Genomic DNA, 18,154 nt, shown 5'->3' on the forward strand with positions numbered 1-18,154 from the left:
TAAATAAATTTGAAAAAAAAGACCAAATTATAATTTTCACACACGTGGCTTTGGTGTCCCCCTAAATATTACGTTGGGGGCACAGTGATAGCTTATTTTTTGTGTCTTATCACAACAATAATTGCTCCTCATTGGCATATTTTACAATGTAGCTGTGGTTTCTTTGTAACAGGTATCAAAAATTGACCACTCTATTAATTTGAAGAAAAAAAAATGCAAAAATAATATTTGGTGTCCCCCTTACACGAGAAACATTGAAGAATCTTTTTCCTGGCCAAAAATAGGGGTTGTGTCATTTTTTCAATAGTATAGTTAATTTCTTACTTCAAAATAATCACTTCTATTGAAACAAACAAAGAACTAGTTTGAAATATGTGGTAAGATGCCAAAATGGATGGTTCACCATGTAAGAGTGACACCAATGGTGTCCCCCTTACATGGTGAACCCGTTTTTCCCCGTACACTGCAATTTGGTATACTGACTTTCTTCAATTTCAGTTTAGAATGTTAATTTTCAGTCAGTTTTCAAGGGACTTACGCAATATGCATGTTTTTTAAAGTTATGTTGAACAAAAATCTGATTTTCTGATTTTATTGGCAAAATAGGCATGTCACAAAGTGGGTCCCTATTTTATGGAATTACCCATATACACCGGTGTTTTACGATTCTTGTCTCAAACTGGCAAAATATTCATACACATGCAGAGACTCAAACCTCAAGCACAGATCTCTCAAACATGATATCCCCCCCCCCCCCCCCGCACATTTAGAACGCACAAAAATGTGCACAATAGCACACGTCACAAGCGTAATAATGCCCCTTGCAGCCCGAGTCCAGGGTTCTAGGGCTACAGATGCTCTTTGGTATTATCTTAGCCTTATTTTTTCAACATACAGCTGTTATACGACAGAAGGCAGAAGGCGGCTGGATTTTAAGCCGGGGAAAATACATCTTAAGCAGGAGAATGGGAGACATTCAGAAAATGGCCTCAAAGCCGGAGATCTCCCATCAAAAGCAGCCAAGGTGAAGTCTCTACGCATGCTAGCATGCATATTTACTGACATTGAGAGTTGGAAAAAAAAAATATATGTCATGAACAAGGACCTAGCATCAGAAAGGGAAAAAAAAATGACTGAAAATTTGACATGGTAATAAATCAGTCATAGGCTCTAAATTTGACATGCTAATAAATCAGTCATGGGCTCTGATAACAACATGACTCCCTTTACAGCAACCATACAAAAGCAACTGATGAGAGATATAACATTAGTTAAGATTTGGGTGTAGTCTCAACACCACTCAAATCCAATGTATTATTCGGCACATGAGAAGCAAAGAGAATAATGGTGAATGTCGGAGGAAAGTCAGTGTACGGATCCTAAAAGTACAAAGAAAAACTCCCCATAACAGATTGAGCACTCTATCAAAAGTGGTCCGAGGTTCCTTCTGTAAAATCTGGCCAAATCATTGCACGCGATGAGCATGAAGTCTCCTACCTACAAAAAGACAAGAACTTCCCAAGCATAGAGCAAACACTGATGCCTCTATCATAAACACGCACAATAGTTTGCACTCGAGAAATATTTGCACACACTTCACTTTGACATTGACAGTTGGTCCAGGGTCTTGCACAGAAACTTTTCCATCACACTACTAGCACATTGTTTGAATATCTGTACAAAAAGAGAAGCGACCTCTACTATGCCTTTCAAGATGTAGTGTAGGCCCCTACATAGGAATGTGAGACTTAAAACTGCTTTGTCGATTTCAGGCCACTTTGATGTACTCATTAATGAATACTTCTATAGCACATGATAAAATACTTAATGTATCATTATATACATAATGGTTACAAAAACACCCTTCCATTTTGACTGGTACTCCCACCATAGATAAAACATGTCACCAACTCATCCTCCAGTTATCTGAACGGACGTGGCAAAAAACAAGAAAAAATGACCTACAGAAGAAGCCACAAGGAGGACATATGGAGATTGGGTAGTTGGCTTTGAGCTTTGATATTCACTTCCAAAGAGTGAGGGCAGGTATGGATCCACATTCCTTTTGAACTGCACCGGAGTGCACGCCTCCACTTCCTGGCATGAAATGTTTCATCAAAGCAAAGACGCAAGAGAGAGTCCTCTCCCAACAAAGCTCAACGACGCATTTCACTTTACAGCAACCTTGTAGAAAAAACAAAACAAAACACCAGTCCTGCACTTCGTAAGCATACAAAGGATGTGGGATAGGATGACAAACATATCCTGATGGTCCACACTTCATCAAAAATTCAAGCTCGTGACATCAGAACACACATAGACTTCAGATACCTGCCAGTCACTAATCAAATTGATGACGCATATTAAAAAAAAAACAAACAAACAAAAACCAACAACGACCAAGGCTACCAGCTTGTCTTTCTTGTAGCCGAACAAATACTGCAACGGTTTCTCCTCCAACCCCGAAAGTCTCTCATAGCGATGTAACGTTGCCGTTGGTGACAAGCTCCTTGCCCCTCTGGACCAGTTCCGATACCGGATCGTCCACCTTTCTGTCCAGCCACGCCTGGATTTCCTCCACGTGGAGAGTGGACTGAAGGAAGAGGTGGACCGCTGCATCCGATAGGAATGACCGCTCAGCAACAACTCTGCGTGGGAGAGACAAACGAGGGATGGAACAATTAATTTTTTTACCTCCACTGTTAGATTGTTATTCATATCTTACACCCCCAAAAAAACTACAACAATTTGTATGTGTGATCCTACATTGATAAAACCAATAGTGTCTAAGCACTTTGGTCACTGACCACTTCTCTTAAATGTCTAAATATCAACTACATTGTCATATATCAAACCTTTCAGAATAGCAGTCTTGAGTGAAGACTATGTATCATCACACAACTGTTTTATTCACCACTACAGCTCATAAGGCTTTCATGGCAGTAGTAACTGGTAAAGCACAAAAATCATACCAGAACATGCACACAAAAGGGTAACAGCAATTTAAATTTTAAAAAAAGCAACTAAGATTACATGAATAAAATGTCACATCTGTCTAACAGAACATCTGTTTTCTTGAAAAAAGAGAGGGGGGAGACAGAGAACTGGTTGCAATCAATTCCTACAGACATTTTGCTCTGCATAAGAAATGTCATTTAACATAAAAATATATTTAGAAACGATACTTCAAAGTTTTCTCATTTAATTCTAACAGTTTCACATGAAACCCATTACCGCGTCTACAATTTGCCCTATTCAAATTTAAGAGCAAATTGGCATAAAGAGGCTGAAAAAGGTTAGTTTTAATATCCATTATAAACACCCTTTGAGCTCCTCATATACATAAAGACAAGAGATGTTCAACAGAAAATCCAATACTACAAATTTGTACTTTAACATTATTACACAATGATATTTACAATATTCACAATGCAACAGCTTTATGATTACATTATCACTTGATTTTGATTACTCACTTTTCTAAGAATTCCTTGAGACCAGCTCTTCTCGTTTCAGCAAAGTCCTTGTCAAAGAGGTTAAGAAGATTTCTGGAGGGAAGATCTGGTATTTTTCTGCAAATGAAATGAGAAAATAACATCTCAAAATTTAGTGAAATGCATCTAGTTCTTGGGTCCTTAACTTTCTGGACAAAAACGAAACAGAGAGATCATGACTATGAGTTAAGATATTTAAACAATGTGATACATGGTAGTACTAGAAGCCAATATCAGTTCTTAAGTTGAATACTGAACGTCAGCTGTGTAGACATACACGCAGGTATACCAGCCTAATGGGGGTATCTGTAGAAAATTTGTGTGGGAATTAATGCATATGGTACGGTAGTGCATTAATAATTGTAGGGTCATGATAAGCACAACTTTGGCATCGTTTGTGAGACTCTCCAATCACCCCCCCCCCCCCCACCAAACAAACACAAACAAATACATCCTCATTAGCAATTAACACACCTATAAATCTAGTGTCTTATCTGCACCCAACAAACAGCTGACCACAGCTTGGGTAAAGATGATAACTTGTTTGAATAATCAACACAAATGAACTTGAAACTTGAAACTTGAAACAAATTAACAGAGAAAATGTCAGTGTGTTCTGCAAAGATATGTTCATGGTATGGCACACTTCTTACTGAGAGTCCGAGAATTTGTTCAAGATAGTACACATAGAAAGCCATCCCACCAATCTGTCTCTAATCTTTCTTCGCCTTTCTCTGTCACAGACCAAAAATGTACTTCATATTGTAGCAATCTTTATTTTGCAAATTATCACGAGAAGATGTAAAAGCAGAAGGCGGAGTTTACATTTAATTTGTGACTTGTAATGACAGCTTGCACGGTTGATATACACTGTAACAGGTCATTGAATTCACTGTAACAACGAAAGCACACAGGACATTTCACCTGCAAGCGACTGTGGGTGTCTCAGGACACTACAGAGATTATGTAGTTGAAAAATATCTTGACTGGTAAGTGGTTTATGTAGGCTCTATTTCACATATAATAAGCTCTATGTTACATATCATAAGCTCCCCTGGCTTCAAACACCATCACAAGCCGCGCTGTGGCAAGAATTTGAGAGAATGTGCACAGGAAGACTACACTGTACGACATTGGACACAAGAACCCAGGGTTACATATCCTGTGAATCATAGCTTCCTTCGCTCGGGTTGCTGCCTTAACAAGCAGACTAAATTGGCCAAGGACGGCGGCAACGTACCTCTTAATGAGTGAAGAACTGCTGACGAGACGTCTCCGCAGCCAGGCGAAGTCAGAGTACGTCCTCCAGACACACGACGATGGGAGGTGGAAGGAGATACTGGTAGACTGTGAGACAAAAATCAGGTAGAGAAAGAGCAACCGTTCTCAAAAATGAGAGAAAAACATCGGTGATATACACCTGTAGGACTGATGTGAGCCATACACAATATCATGGCCTCACAACGCTTCAAATCATGTGAGTGTGCTGGCACTTGCATGTTGCTAATAGTAATTTATACAACTTGAGAAATGTGTACATGTACGTGCAATACTTTCCAGTATCTAAATGCGAACAAGGAAAAGTAGAAATTACACGGTGCGTAATATATGTCCCCGCCGGAAGTAGCATTTAGTAGCAAAATGTACAATATAGGTAAAAAGATGAAGGTCAAAGGTCAAAGAAGTCAAAGGTCAAAATTCTATGTAGAAGTTTTGAAGCCCTCACCTAGTGCAATCACATAAAGCAAACGGAATCGAAATCAGGTTAGAAATGGCGAAGGAGTAGCATTTTGTAGCCAATGTACAATATAGGTAAAAAAATCAAGGTCAAAGGTCAAAGAAGTCAAAGGTCAAAATTCTGTGTAGAAGTTTTGAAGCCCTCACCTAGTGCCATCACATAAAGCAAACGGAATCGAAATCGGGTTAGAAATTGCGAAGGAGTAGCATTTGGTAGCAAAATGTACAATACAGGTCAAAAAATCAAGGTCAAAGGTCAAAGAAGTCAAAGGTCAAAATTCTGTGTAGAAGTTTTGAAGCCCTCACCTAGTGCCATCACATAAAGCAAACGGAATCAAAATCGGGTTAGAAATGGCGAAGGAGTAGCATTTGGTAGCAAAATGTACAATACAGGTCAAAAAATCAAGGTCAAAGGTCAAAGAAGTCAAAGGTCAAAATTCTGTGCGGAAGTTTTGAAGCCCTCACCTAGTGCCATCACATAAAGCAAACGGAATCAAAATCGGGTTAGAAATGGCGAAGGAGTAGCATTTTGTAGGCAATGTACAATATAGGTGAAAAATCAAGGTCAAAGGTCAAAGAAGTCAAAGGTCAAAATTCTGTGTAGAAGTTTTGAAGCCCTCACCTAGTGCCATCATATAAAGCAAACGGAATCAAAATCGGGTTAGAAATGGCGAAGGAGTAGCATTTTGAAGCAAAATGTACAATATAGGTCAAAGGTCAAGGTCAAAGGTCACAACTGAAATTCTGTATAGAAGTTTCAAAGCTCCCATGTAGTGCTATCATATAAAGCAAACAGAATCAAAATCGGGTTAGAAATGGCGAAGGAGTAGCATTTTGAACATTTTGATCACACACGGACGCACACACGGACGGACGGACGGACACACGTACGGACGGACACACGGACACACACACGTACGGAGCCCGTTTCATAGTCCCCTGCTCGAACTCGTTCGGCGGGGACAAAAATGTGGGATAAGAATATTTTGGGTTAGCAGCACCTTATCAACCTATGTCATTTACTTTGTAGATCATCTGTAAATTTAACCCCGGCACGGGGGGGCTGTAACCAGGGTACTATGTACGTGTTGGGGTCGCTGCTGCGGTTACTGTAAATTATGCTTCAACTGCACTATCTAAAAAACACAAAATTTGTTGAAATCCAATCTTTGCACTTGTCATTGCCATTTTGTTTTCTTTTCATTTTAAAGGTTGGCCACTGATAATGAAAAAACATGGACATAAACACAATTTATGTGAATTTGCCTTTTTAAGACAGTACACACAAAGAAAGGTATCCTACAAGGTCATACATGTACCCATGGTTTAAGGGCATTGAAAGGGCAACATAAATAAATAAAATACTGAAATAATGAAATATTCACATAAATCACTAACTAATTAGTTATTTAGATTTTTTTCCATCACTTTGACATGAAAACACTTTTCATTTTCTACAGTACAATGACTGATTACAAATTTTCCACAGATGTAATAATGCAAACAAACAAAAGCTAACTTTTGTGTTGGTGGCTGCTTTGGTTCTGTTAAAGACATTCTACAGGAAATACAGGAAATAACCTATGAGGGGATTCTGGCGATATGGACTGTACAATGTACACATCTGTTTTTGTCCTATCTATGAAAATAATTTGCATTGTGTATCTCTGCTTCAGAAAGACAATCATTCTCTGTATACATCCATGTAAGTTGGGTTCAAGACATGATGACTGCAGTCATATTCAATCACTATTTGTTTCCTATGCTTCACTGTTACTGCAATTTAATGCTGCTTGCACACACAAACAAAGAGAAGGAACCTTACCTCGATAACAACTTTGTACATGGTGGATTTAAATCCCGAGCTGTCTGTTGCCGTAATCATTTCTGATACTTCCACAACTGTCTCTGTCTGCAAATCAACAAGAAAAAGCAATGCTATACTGAATCTCAAAAGCATGGTGTACAAGTGTATGTTGGACAAACAAAATGGTCTACATACAAAATACTGCATGAATCAATGAATGTTCCCTGAAATTGTAAGTTGATGAAATAAACAAAATGAATATGCTTTCAGTTTAAATTTTTTGTTTCAAATTCTTCTTGATGGATAATGTCTTACTTCTTTATTCTTCAAAATAAAATCACACAAGCTTTGACCAAAGAACAAGATTCGAGCCAGAAGTAATCCATCATTCTTAACCACATCCTCCCAGAGAAGTTGCCATACAAGATGTGAGCTGGTCTCATACTTTCTCTCTCTCCCTCTCTATCACAGATCCAAAACAGGCTCTCATCAGTTATAACTTGCATGGTTTAGTGTTAAATGATCATTAAAACAAAGCTAACTGAGGAACTTGAGGTTTGGCTACCGGTCATCTTAGTACATTAAAGGTTCATTAACACATCCATGAAAAATGACTTGCTGAAAATCAAAATGTTGTTTTCAACTTTTTGTTGGCCATGTCTCGCCTTAGTACAATGTATAACAACGTACATTGTACAACATACACGTACAATTGCATGCATCACAGAGTTATAATTTGAAAGGTACAGCAAATACTGTACTACAGGCCCTGCAAGTGATTTTCACTTCTTCTTTGGAAATAAAGTGAGAAACTGGAGGAAAATTTCACTTCTGTGTGCTCAATATGAAATACTATGTATACAACTGTTGTAGCTCTGCAGTAAAGTTTGATTTAGCTTACTGCACATACATATAACTTTGCAAAGAAGTTACTCAAGTACAATGTATGCAAATGTACATGTACAATGTACAAATTAACATATCTACGTACACTTGTAGTTGTTGAACATAATGTACGTATGTATTTTGCATCAAATGCAGATACCTCATGGACCATCCTTTACATGGCATACTTACATACCTTGGATAACATACCTTGGATGTGGGCGTAAAGTTAGACTTAACTTATTTGCCCCTCGGTGTCGTCATTACATGACATTAATAACTTTTTGTTAGGCGCTGTGCAGTATAACATGGACAAAGAAATATCCCTACTTGTATAGTCAGGATAAAATTGTGATAAGAAATTGTTGGGTATTGCTGCTTTGATAACTGAATTACGACGAGCCTTGCAAATACCTGTATGTTAATGTACAGTGTAGCACGAGTATTGCATATTATGGTGAATAAATGTGTAGTGAGGTGCCCGCACCTCGTCAGGGGCCCTAATACCGTCACCCTACTTAAAATTGTTACAAGCTCACTGAACAAAAATTTATGCCTAGGACCATACTTGGGGACTGTGTTCAGTTCACTTGAAACTTGGCAGGGTTACCACAACCATGCAAACTGTGGTGAAAAGTACTGAAAACCGAACAATTTTCTGTGAAAATCTGAAATTTATAGATGGAATACGTGAATGCGTCTTTCGCATGCTTTGTCTATGGGAGCATCACGGTCACCTACACACATCTTTTATGTGCCTTGTTTATGGGTGACGACGTGCGGACCCCTTCCTTTAATAGATCATCGTTCCCGTTTGACGACAATAGCTGCAAATTTCCGGTATCGATCAGTAATCTTGTGGTTCTATTGAAACCTTCAGCATTTTCTCCTGTATGCAAGTGGGATTTCATAGAATTTCAGTGACGAAATGTGATTTAAACATGACGAGGTGCGGCGGGTCACTCGACTATATACCGTACAGTATGCAGAACCCCTATATACTTCCAAATAAAAGGCATGAATGCATACTGACCTTAAATGAAATTTGCCGAATCTGTAACATGTGTACAGCACAGTATAAATAATATTTAAATAATAGTAGTCTCATAACTTTCTGATGGTTTTTAACAAGTAATGACAATGTGTTCTACAAATTATTGCTGGCGGAATGCTGTATTCACTCAATCCAGGTCTTTGTTTTTGAGGGTTTCATTTCCCTTTCACAACAGTGCTTTGCACGAAATAGAAACAATACCATACCATACCATCAACAATTGATGACCGTTGAGAGTCTAACTGATTTAGAAAAGGCACATAATATGTTTGACTGTGACTCTCTGACTCCCGAGTAGTATTTTGCTGACGTGACTTCAATTCATCCTCACCTGTATGTTTCCTTGACTTTGTTGAGAGTCGGTCGACCTTAAGTGACTCGATGAGAGCGAGTTATTGCCAATTGTCGCAGAAGTTTCCAGATCATCTGCAGTCCCAATGCTGCTGCTGCTACTTCGACTAATCGACGTGCTGACATCAAAATCCATGGTCGACTCGCTGCCCGTTCGACTCCTCTCCTTCGAGTAACGCCCTTCCTCTCCGCGCTCCTCTCTCCCGCTTTCGCGTCGCCCGATTTCGTCGAACATCGTAGTAGAATGTCTAGTACTAACAGTGCCAAGCATAAATCCGCTTTGATTACACCGGCGAATTCTAGACTTTTGATTGATCGATCGGATTACTCAGGCAAAATATAATATACAAGGGATATTACACAGAAGTACAATATCAGTTCTGAAAAGATGAGAAAGCAAAACTAAGCACTAAAGCAGTGTTAACAACAGCCCCGGATCCGTACTAAGACACCACAGATCGCAGGCAAAGGCGTTTAGGACGACGGCAGGCTCCTTGTCCGCATCGCGCACTGTTTATTGTAGTGTAAAAATCTTAGGTACCGTGATACAGCCGGTCTGCGTACACGTTTGACATCATGTGATGAAAATAAGGTATGCATAGTGCGTGATATGACGCAATCATCCTGACGGACGCCCCCAGCTGAGTCAGTGAATACGCGCATGCATCATTGTGATTGGTCAAGATCACCGGCGTGACTTGGCCCAATCCTATGCAAATAATCTCATTTGCATTTGTAAACATTGACGAGAAAAAGGGCGCGGAAGTTCAACGCCACTGGGTCAATCTACAATAACTCTGCCATCACGATGGAGGTGCAAAGGTACTTCGTCCTCCATAACTTGTCCGTGTAAAAAGTGAGCACCGATCTAGGCAGATGCTTTAAGAAGGGGAGGGAAATCCCGTGTAAAATAAACTGTCGTCTAGTTTGTTTGCTGCCGCAAAAGTCCTCCGATAAACGATTTAGATAGCATTTCTATCTTTTTTTTTTCATTTTCTTTTTGTCACAAAGCAAAGATATTATATGATGTATGTTAGAGCCTATATATGTAATATTTCCTTTCTTTTTCTTCTTTGCAGGGGCATTGTAAGTCTTGCAGTAATAACTGAAAGATTCGCTCTCGACTATCATTGCGAACAGCGTCGGAGAGCTGCTTTGGAAAAGGCTGTACTTTCTGCTGCTGCTACTACTACTACTACTGCTACTACTATACTAAGTAGGCCTACTACTAAATAAGTTAATAGTCGATGTTAATCTAATGATTGTTTCTGAGTGAAAAAAAAACTAATCCGATGAGTAAATGTTGCAAGTACGTGTCATATTTCAACATCTACTTCGAGACACAGAAACTCACTGAGGCCATTTAACCCATTGAGGACGGGCTGATTTTGCTACAACGCTCGGGACTCGTCCTCCACGGGTTTAGAATTGACATCAAGCAGATGACGGAAAAGAAAAATGAAAACTCAGAGTGATTCTTTCACCAACTCTCGTATAGTATGAGAAAATGCGTATAGTTTAAAAAGAAACCTGAGATAGATAACAGAACCATAGAAGTTGTCGTGATTATTATGAATATATATATATTTTTTTTTTTTTTTGGGGGGGGGGTCAGAAGAAACGCGTGTTTTCATTTTTCCCGTATGATTTCCGTGAAAAAAAAAAGAAATAAAGTCAAACTGAAATTGTGTGTCCTTTATCACATACGAAAAAGAAAGCCAACACACAATGAAGGGACTCCTTTTTTTATTTATTTATTACGAGTGACACAGGCCGACACAATCACAATCACACACACACACACACACACACACACACACACACACACACACACACACACACACACACACACACACACACACACACACAAAACATGAACACTGGCGCAGGGACCTCGATCAAAGAGCATCTTACTTTTTTACAACCGTGTCATAAACATTTTAAAAGTTTTAAAAGCACTATGCAGCTGATAAGACCGAGTACGGTATCGTTAATTGCACGTTTATTGGACGAAATCAATGTCATCTTCATAAAAAAAAAAATTATATGGAGTTATTTCCCTGCTTCTTACAGGTTAATCACTGTATAAAATCAGTCCTTGTTGGTACGTGAAGTATATGAAGCGGAAATGACGTAAAACCACTAAATTGAAAGTATTCTAACATAAATGTGATGTCAAAGCAACAACAAGAAAAGCATTCTTCAAAAAAGAAAAAAAAAGTCGGTCTATATTCAAGTGGGTTCTGTATAGTGTAATCTATACACAATCCTCGGTGACGAACTAGAGTTTGGATTCAAAAGCATCCTATCATTAAATTGATGAATATTTAAAGATGTTCTAAAATTATTTTGTCATATCGAACGTATACAGTAAATTAACTGCACGTGTAGTTTGAAGGGAAAAAATAAGATGAGCGTATGGATGCACTGAACTTATCACTAACACTTGGACACTATACTTATACATTAAACAATCGAACGAAGAACAGAGAAATCTTTAAACTTTTTTGGACACAAAGGTTTATGTGGAATAAGACCTTATCACACTTTGCCAGTATAAGTGTACTGACAGCCTACACACACACTGATTCATATTCAAAACAATTCTCATCACCATTTCAGCACTAAACTTGGTATGGCTATCTTAGAGAGCTCACGAGGTTACTTTGGTTACACCTTTTTTAAAGTCTGATTTGCAACACAAAGCACTTTCAAACTGTGTCTACATTGACCCAACGTCAGAGGTAAAAACAAGCGAAGAACAACTAGTGTATATATATACAGGTACTCTCAAAGTCCTCTAAAGCGTAAAGTCTGAAACTTGAGGGTCTTATAATTGTCATTTGCAAATTCAATACCACCTCATCCAACACGATTTGTCGTCAACAAGGTAGTTGCAATGACGTTGCTTTCAAAAGCCCGGATACACCACGAAAAACAAATAAGTTCATGCTATAAAGAGATCATTCTGACAAAGGAGATAAGAAAGAATCATTTGCAACATCCTTGCATATTGATTAATTGCGATAATACTGTATGTTGGAGAAACAGAGGGGTCACTCCACTGCAAACTAAACGCAAAAGAACATTTATCCCACGCAGCCTTTCAGCTGTTGCTATTGAAATTGACCATTACAGTGGTTTGGATGGTGCCCTCTGATTGTATGGCACGTACTTTGGGCCAAGAAAAGTCAAAGAGGCGATCTGGATCAGCAAGACTGATCCTTCCTTGAACAGCAGTGATTGTCACCTGTTCTAACTATGCTTCAGTGGTCAGAAAGAATCATATCAGACAGGCAGCGAAGGTGTTCGGCATTATTCGGCTTGAGAATTTAATGTTCACGGTCAAAAAGAACGAAAGCTACAATATCCAGGTTGGTTAATTATGCTGCGATATCTTTCTCCAACCCAGGAAAGTCTTCAGTATCATTATGTATAATACAGTCGATATATTCAAAGATGGCAATGAGCGTGTATGGTGTGCGTGTCTGTATGTTATGCACGCGTGTTTTATTACCATGTTAATCTTTTATTTCCAAGTGATGCGGAAATGCTACATACTAAAGGAACACATTTTGTTACGATGTGCAGTGATATCATATCAAATTGCTGTTTTGATATTACTTGAATGGAAATGTAATATTGGGGGAAAAGTAATAGGATGTTGCATCAAGGCAGACTTCTAAGCAGTTATATAGTGTATGTGGGAAATGCAGTTATGGAAGTCAAGATGAAATGGGTTAGGTCCATGTGGCTTAAAATAAACCATTGCATAGTGTTTTGTGATGTCATAAGACGATAACAATAACCAACGGAGACAAGAGAAAGAACCTCGAACCAAAGAGATAGCACCTTCTATACCCTATAAAATCTCTTTGCCTCAAACAGACATCGAATGGTAAAGTTATTGAGTTTGATCTGTGTGTGCGTGGGCGTTGGTAGGAATAGGTATTTTGAGAACACTCTTTCGCCCTCGAAAGGGCCGCGCATCGCGATATCTGCGTCGAAATTTGGCGCAATCATTTCACGGAAATAATGGTGAATAGTAAATGAATTCGTAGAAAATTCATAATTTTTTTTAAGATAATGAAAATCTGGTATTGGGTTCATTCTCTCTTCCGCTCTCCCTCTCTGTATCACATTCTGCATTTTGATTCAGCATTGATTCCGCAAGGACTTGAGTTAATATACATAAATAAACCTCACCAATATTATTGACATACAAGAATGAATTACTTGCGTTTTATTGACAGATATGAACAAGCCCGGAAGTTATGCATTCAGCGACATTTATATCAATCCTCAATGAATTTCGAACAATGTTTGAAATATATGTACAATAAACATTACTTGTTCAAAATCTTCGATAGACGGTTTAATCTCTCGGAATGCAACATTTCAAGCTTCAACACCAAAGACATAATCATGCAAGCTTGCACTACATCGCAATTCAGCAGTCATACAATTATACTTCAAATACACTCACTAAAATAGTGGTGACTATATGAGAAAAAAAAAAACAGATATCGAACTTTATTTACTCAGCTTGATTATGTTCAAACGGATAACAAAATCTGCCAAATATACATGAAAGTCTTGAACATTGTGCATAATGTTATGAAATAAAGGGTAGTTATCCACAGTGATGTGCGAGTATACTCTCAGGAAGTTCTGCACAGTGCAGGAAGAAGAAGATGAAGAAGAAATCACACTCTAATGAACTGTTTATACCAAACAGTTCATTATAGTATCCCCCTACTATTTTGGGGAAATTGAAAATCACTCAATGAAAGGGATCATTTCCATTGCAAATATATAGCCTAATTCTTCTAAACTGCCAGACATGCTGGAATAATGACCATGCATTCACTGCGACAATGACTGTCTTTTTATTTTATTTTATTTCATTTCATTTTATTTTCTTTGCCCCCCCCCCCCCCCCCTCGCTCTCGCTCTCTCTTTCTCACGGTGATATTCTCTAACAGTTGTAGTTCCCAAACACACACACACGCACTAACAAGTTAGTGCATCGCAAACACACACACACAAAACATAGAAATCAATTTATGACACTTTTAATGCGATAGCAAATGAAACAAAATCACTGGCGGAAGAGACATGAAATAGACTTGTTGATATAACTTTCGAATTTGTTTTTTTTTTTTAAGAATAACTATAAAATTGAAACCTACGTCTGTTCCATAAAACAGAAAGAAAGCAGCGGGGTGTAAACAGTTTGTCATGTGAACACAGTTAATAACATTGATATTTAAGGAATGTATACCCATTATCTTAATCAGTCACGCTTAAATTTATAGTGCATACTTACTACAAAAGCTTTCGTCACTGCCGTACTTTTCTGTATAACTGCGTGATAGAATTGCAGCAGGGTAGGCCTATATATTTCGATGTCTGTCAAAGACAGAAAGATAGAGAGACAGAAAATCCTAAGAATCGAAGTTGAATCGCCTCAAATTCTCACGGGTTAAGAGTATATGACAGCCTACAAAGGATTATCTGTTCTACGGGTTTGAGAGAAGCCATAACTTTAAATAAGCTTTTGGAATCGTGAAGTGAACTTCAGCGTTTATAGGGGTTTATAATATTATATGATCGACTTTTTCTGTTCACTTGCAAGAACAAATTCAACATACCCTTCCCTCGAGCAATAGCTCATGTGAACAACTAAACATCTACTCTCGTGTCTCATGATATCAAAACTTAACGTACGTCACTTTGGTTTGGCTATTTTTTGTCTTTCACTTTAGGATAAGTAATGATATATCCAGTGATATTAAATAAGGTTATGAATGTAATCATTCTTCCTTTTGCCAAAATCTTCACTCATAACGAAAAGCTGGTATTTGACTGCTCTTTTTCTTTCTCCTTTATCCCTCTCTCCCCTTTTTCCCCTCTCCAACTATTTTTAGATAATCTCGGTAAGCCATGTGATATAGAATGACATTCTGACGTTCAGTTGTCGTTATAACTTTCTTCTGTATATCTAAATCGTCATTGATCTATTGCATTAAAAACACTGAAATTTCTCCACATAAATGCAGTCGTGAAAAGACCAAGTGACATGACGGCTTGATGCATTGAAAATGGGGGGGGGGGGGTGACATAATACCGTCTGTGGGAATTTAGCATAGAAGACGAGCCTGGAGGAAGAAAGAGCAAGAAATACGAAGAAAAGGGAAGAAGGGTAGGGAGGGGAAAGGAGTTAGGGAGAGAATAAAAGAGATATGGAGGGGTTCGAGACAAATCAAAAAATATAAATCCAAACAATTAGCGTTGTCCAAATAAGAGCACCGGCCACAAGTCCGACCATGCACGAGTATAGCGCCCCCTTCGACGCTCGCTTGGCACCCTCAATGTCTCCGACAACATAGCGATCGCGCACCTAAAACGAAAAGTACGTATAACAGCGTTATATACATACGAAATGATAAATGTCATGAGCAAGACAGTGCGATGTAACTGTTAATTCAGCTCTGATGAAAAGGAAAGCCACCAAGATGACTATAAAAATAGATAAACTAGGAGACCGAATAACGTTTCTTTTTTAAAATATTTTTTTAAAGGTTGTTATTCCAGCGTTGGTAACCGCTGCAACATTTTCCAGTTGCTTTCTTCTGCGGCAGTGGGGCCTAACCTTGTAGAAAGTAAACCTTCCGTATCTCAAAATGATAGGCGTAAATGTTCATGTGTTTGTGATGATGCCAACGCACAAGTACGTATAGGCCTACGCTACCTTGTCTCGGCGGCCATTCCCAGGATTTCATACGTCCATGAAAAAGACCTCTGGGTTCTTTTTGTTTGTTGTCTGCCTGTGTGTCTATCTATATCTGCCTCCATCTCCCACCTAAATCTCTCTCTTCGCCATTCCCTTCCTCCCCCTTCCTCCCTCCATCCCTTTGTGACAGCTGATTATATTCACGCTATAAAATATGGTTTTAGGAAAGTGTAATAAGCTGTCGGTATTGTTTTTCTTAATATCTCTCATTCTATTGCTTTATATTTTGATTTGATTTAGAATGACCCTGACTCGTTCATCTTTCTCTTTTATACGTCATGTTACGTGAGCCCCTCCCCTCCCCACCCCCTTCCCCGGGCTACGAGCCTATGTTCAGACGGGAATGTCGGAACTTTGGAGTCGTTTAGCTTTTACATACCCGTGTGCCATATACGATGCCCATTATCCCGAAGATTCGACTGAAGAAAATGAGGGTGATGACGGAGAGAGCCAGGTAAGTGTTGGGCATCGGTGCGAGGAGGTGTGGCTGAACGAGCAAGGTTGCCTGGTAGTGTTGGCCTATCTGCACAAAAAAAAAAAAAAAAAAAAAAAAAATAATAATAATAATAATAATAATAATAATAATAATAATAATAATAATAATAATAATGATAATGATAATAATAAAAAAATACAAGATTCATCAACACACACACACACGTCATCAACACATACCACACGACTGCATAATATTCTCCCTCCTTTATTATGCAATGATAACATATTTCGTAATCACCATGATAGATTGATAGATACTAGTAGTAATGCTTTGCAGCTTATTTTCGCTTATGACTATACTACAGGCCCGTAACGAGTATAATGATAAATCGAAATTTCTGCGTATAATCTTTTAATGATAAACGAGCAGAGAGGTGTGGCGGATTTGCAATGACTGCCAATCTGCCATGAAGGAACCGATGAATTCGCCGGAATGTTTTAAACATAATAACCGTATCTGATGACCCTATTCAAATCACAGTGGATAAATCAGTGTATATGATCACAACCATGTATAAAACTGCCATCATCGTCATGGTAATGGCTTACCACTTGACCTGATGGGGGCGCTGTCATAACTTGAGGGAAGTTGTACATCGTTGAGCCGTACGACGGAGGACTGGCGGCGAGACTCGGCGGCGGCGCTCCCTCTTGAAGAAGTGGGTCTTGGGTGGGTTTGTCGCAGGTCTGGTTTGGTGGGTACACCACTGTACCAGGTAGGGGCGCACCCCCATAGGGCGGGGCAGATTGGTACCCTTGGTTTGAGTGGGCGCCGTATGCTGGTGGCGCCTCCGCATGGTGCATTTCATCAGATCTGTCCATATTTTCTTTAAATAAGAATAATATAGACTTAATATATAATAATATAGACTTAATATGGACTGTCAGTGGCGGATCCAGAGGGGCGCACAGGGACGCGAGCCCCCTATTTATTTTTTGATAAAACAAAATAAATTTTAAAAAATGGGGGGGGGGTGTGTGCGCCCCCTTTAATTTTGTAAAGGCGCCTCCCCTTTACGGAATTCCCGGATCCACCCCTGCATTTGGATGATATTTACGATGCCATGGAGTTTTCCGGGGGGGGGGGGGGGTTATTGTGTCAATCGGCACTCAAGGGATACGAAGGGTTATTTATTCGAGAATTAGTACTTAGCCCAACACATGTCGTGATCTATACTGGTTTGTTATGACCGTGACACTCTGATAGCTCATTATCTTTCTTATTCTGTTTGCGGATTTTATGATGAGCTTAACCCTTCGAGTCCTATAGAGGAATGTTGCTGCATGAATTATCCTTTTGTCAATTAGATTAATCGGCAGCTGAGTGATTCCAATGCATATAAATCATATCGTTTGTCATTAGAGAAAGTTCAGATGAAACTGGGAAACGGCATACTTCGATACACATCTGTACAAATCGGAAATAGAATGTTTTAATCATCTCGAGTATAGAAAGAGAAACATGGACTGTAGTTTAGAATGTATTGCCAAATAAAGATTCGGTCATGAATGTAGTAGTTCGTTCATAGACC

General features: G+C 38.8%; 1 protein-coding gene across 1 annotated transcript; it reads right to left on the minus strand.

Moving 5' to 3' along the window:
- Positions 1-942: 942 nt before the first annotated feature.
- On the minus strand, positions 943-9,737 carry LOC140237992 (uncharacterized). Its single transcript, XM_072317920.1, has 5 exons — positions 9,309-9,737; positions 7,057-7,143; positions 4,735-4,841; positions 3,477-3,572; positions 943-2,648 (listed from the first exon to the last, which is right to left on the minus strand). Exons 1-5 carry the CDS (start codon positions 9,597-9,599, stop codon positions 2,474-2,476), a joined length of 756 nt encoding a protein of 251 aa, XP_072174021.1. The 5' UTR covers positions 9,600-9,737; the 3' UTR covers positions 943-2,473.
- Between the last annotated feature and the right edge of the window lie 8,417 nt (positions 9,738-18,154).

This window comes from Diadema setosum, chromosome 14, assembly GCF_964275005.1.
Source record: "Diadema setosum chromosome 14, eeDiaSeto1, whole genome shotgun sequence".
NCBI classification, from domain to species: Eukaryota; Metazoa; Echinodermata; class Echinoidea; order Diadematoida; family Diadematidae; genus Diadema; species Diadema setosum.

Coding starts and splice junctions, on each gene's coding strand:
- LOC140237992 (XM_072317920.1), bottom strand. CDS start 9,599: ATGCTTGGCACTGTTAGTACTAGACATTCTACTACGATGTTCGACGAA. Junction 4,842..7,056: donor TGTACAAAGTTGTTATCGAG/GTAAGGTTCCTT, acceptor TTTGTCTCACAG/TCTACCAGTATCTCCTTCCA. Junction 3,573..4,734: donor AGTTCTTCACTCATTAAGAG/GTACGTTGCCGC, acceptor TTTCATTTGCAG/AAAAATACCAGATCTTCCCT.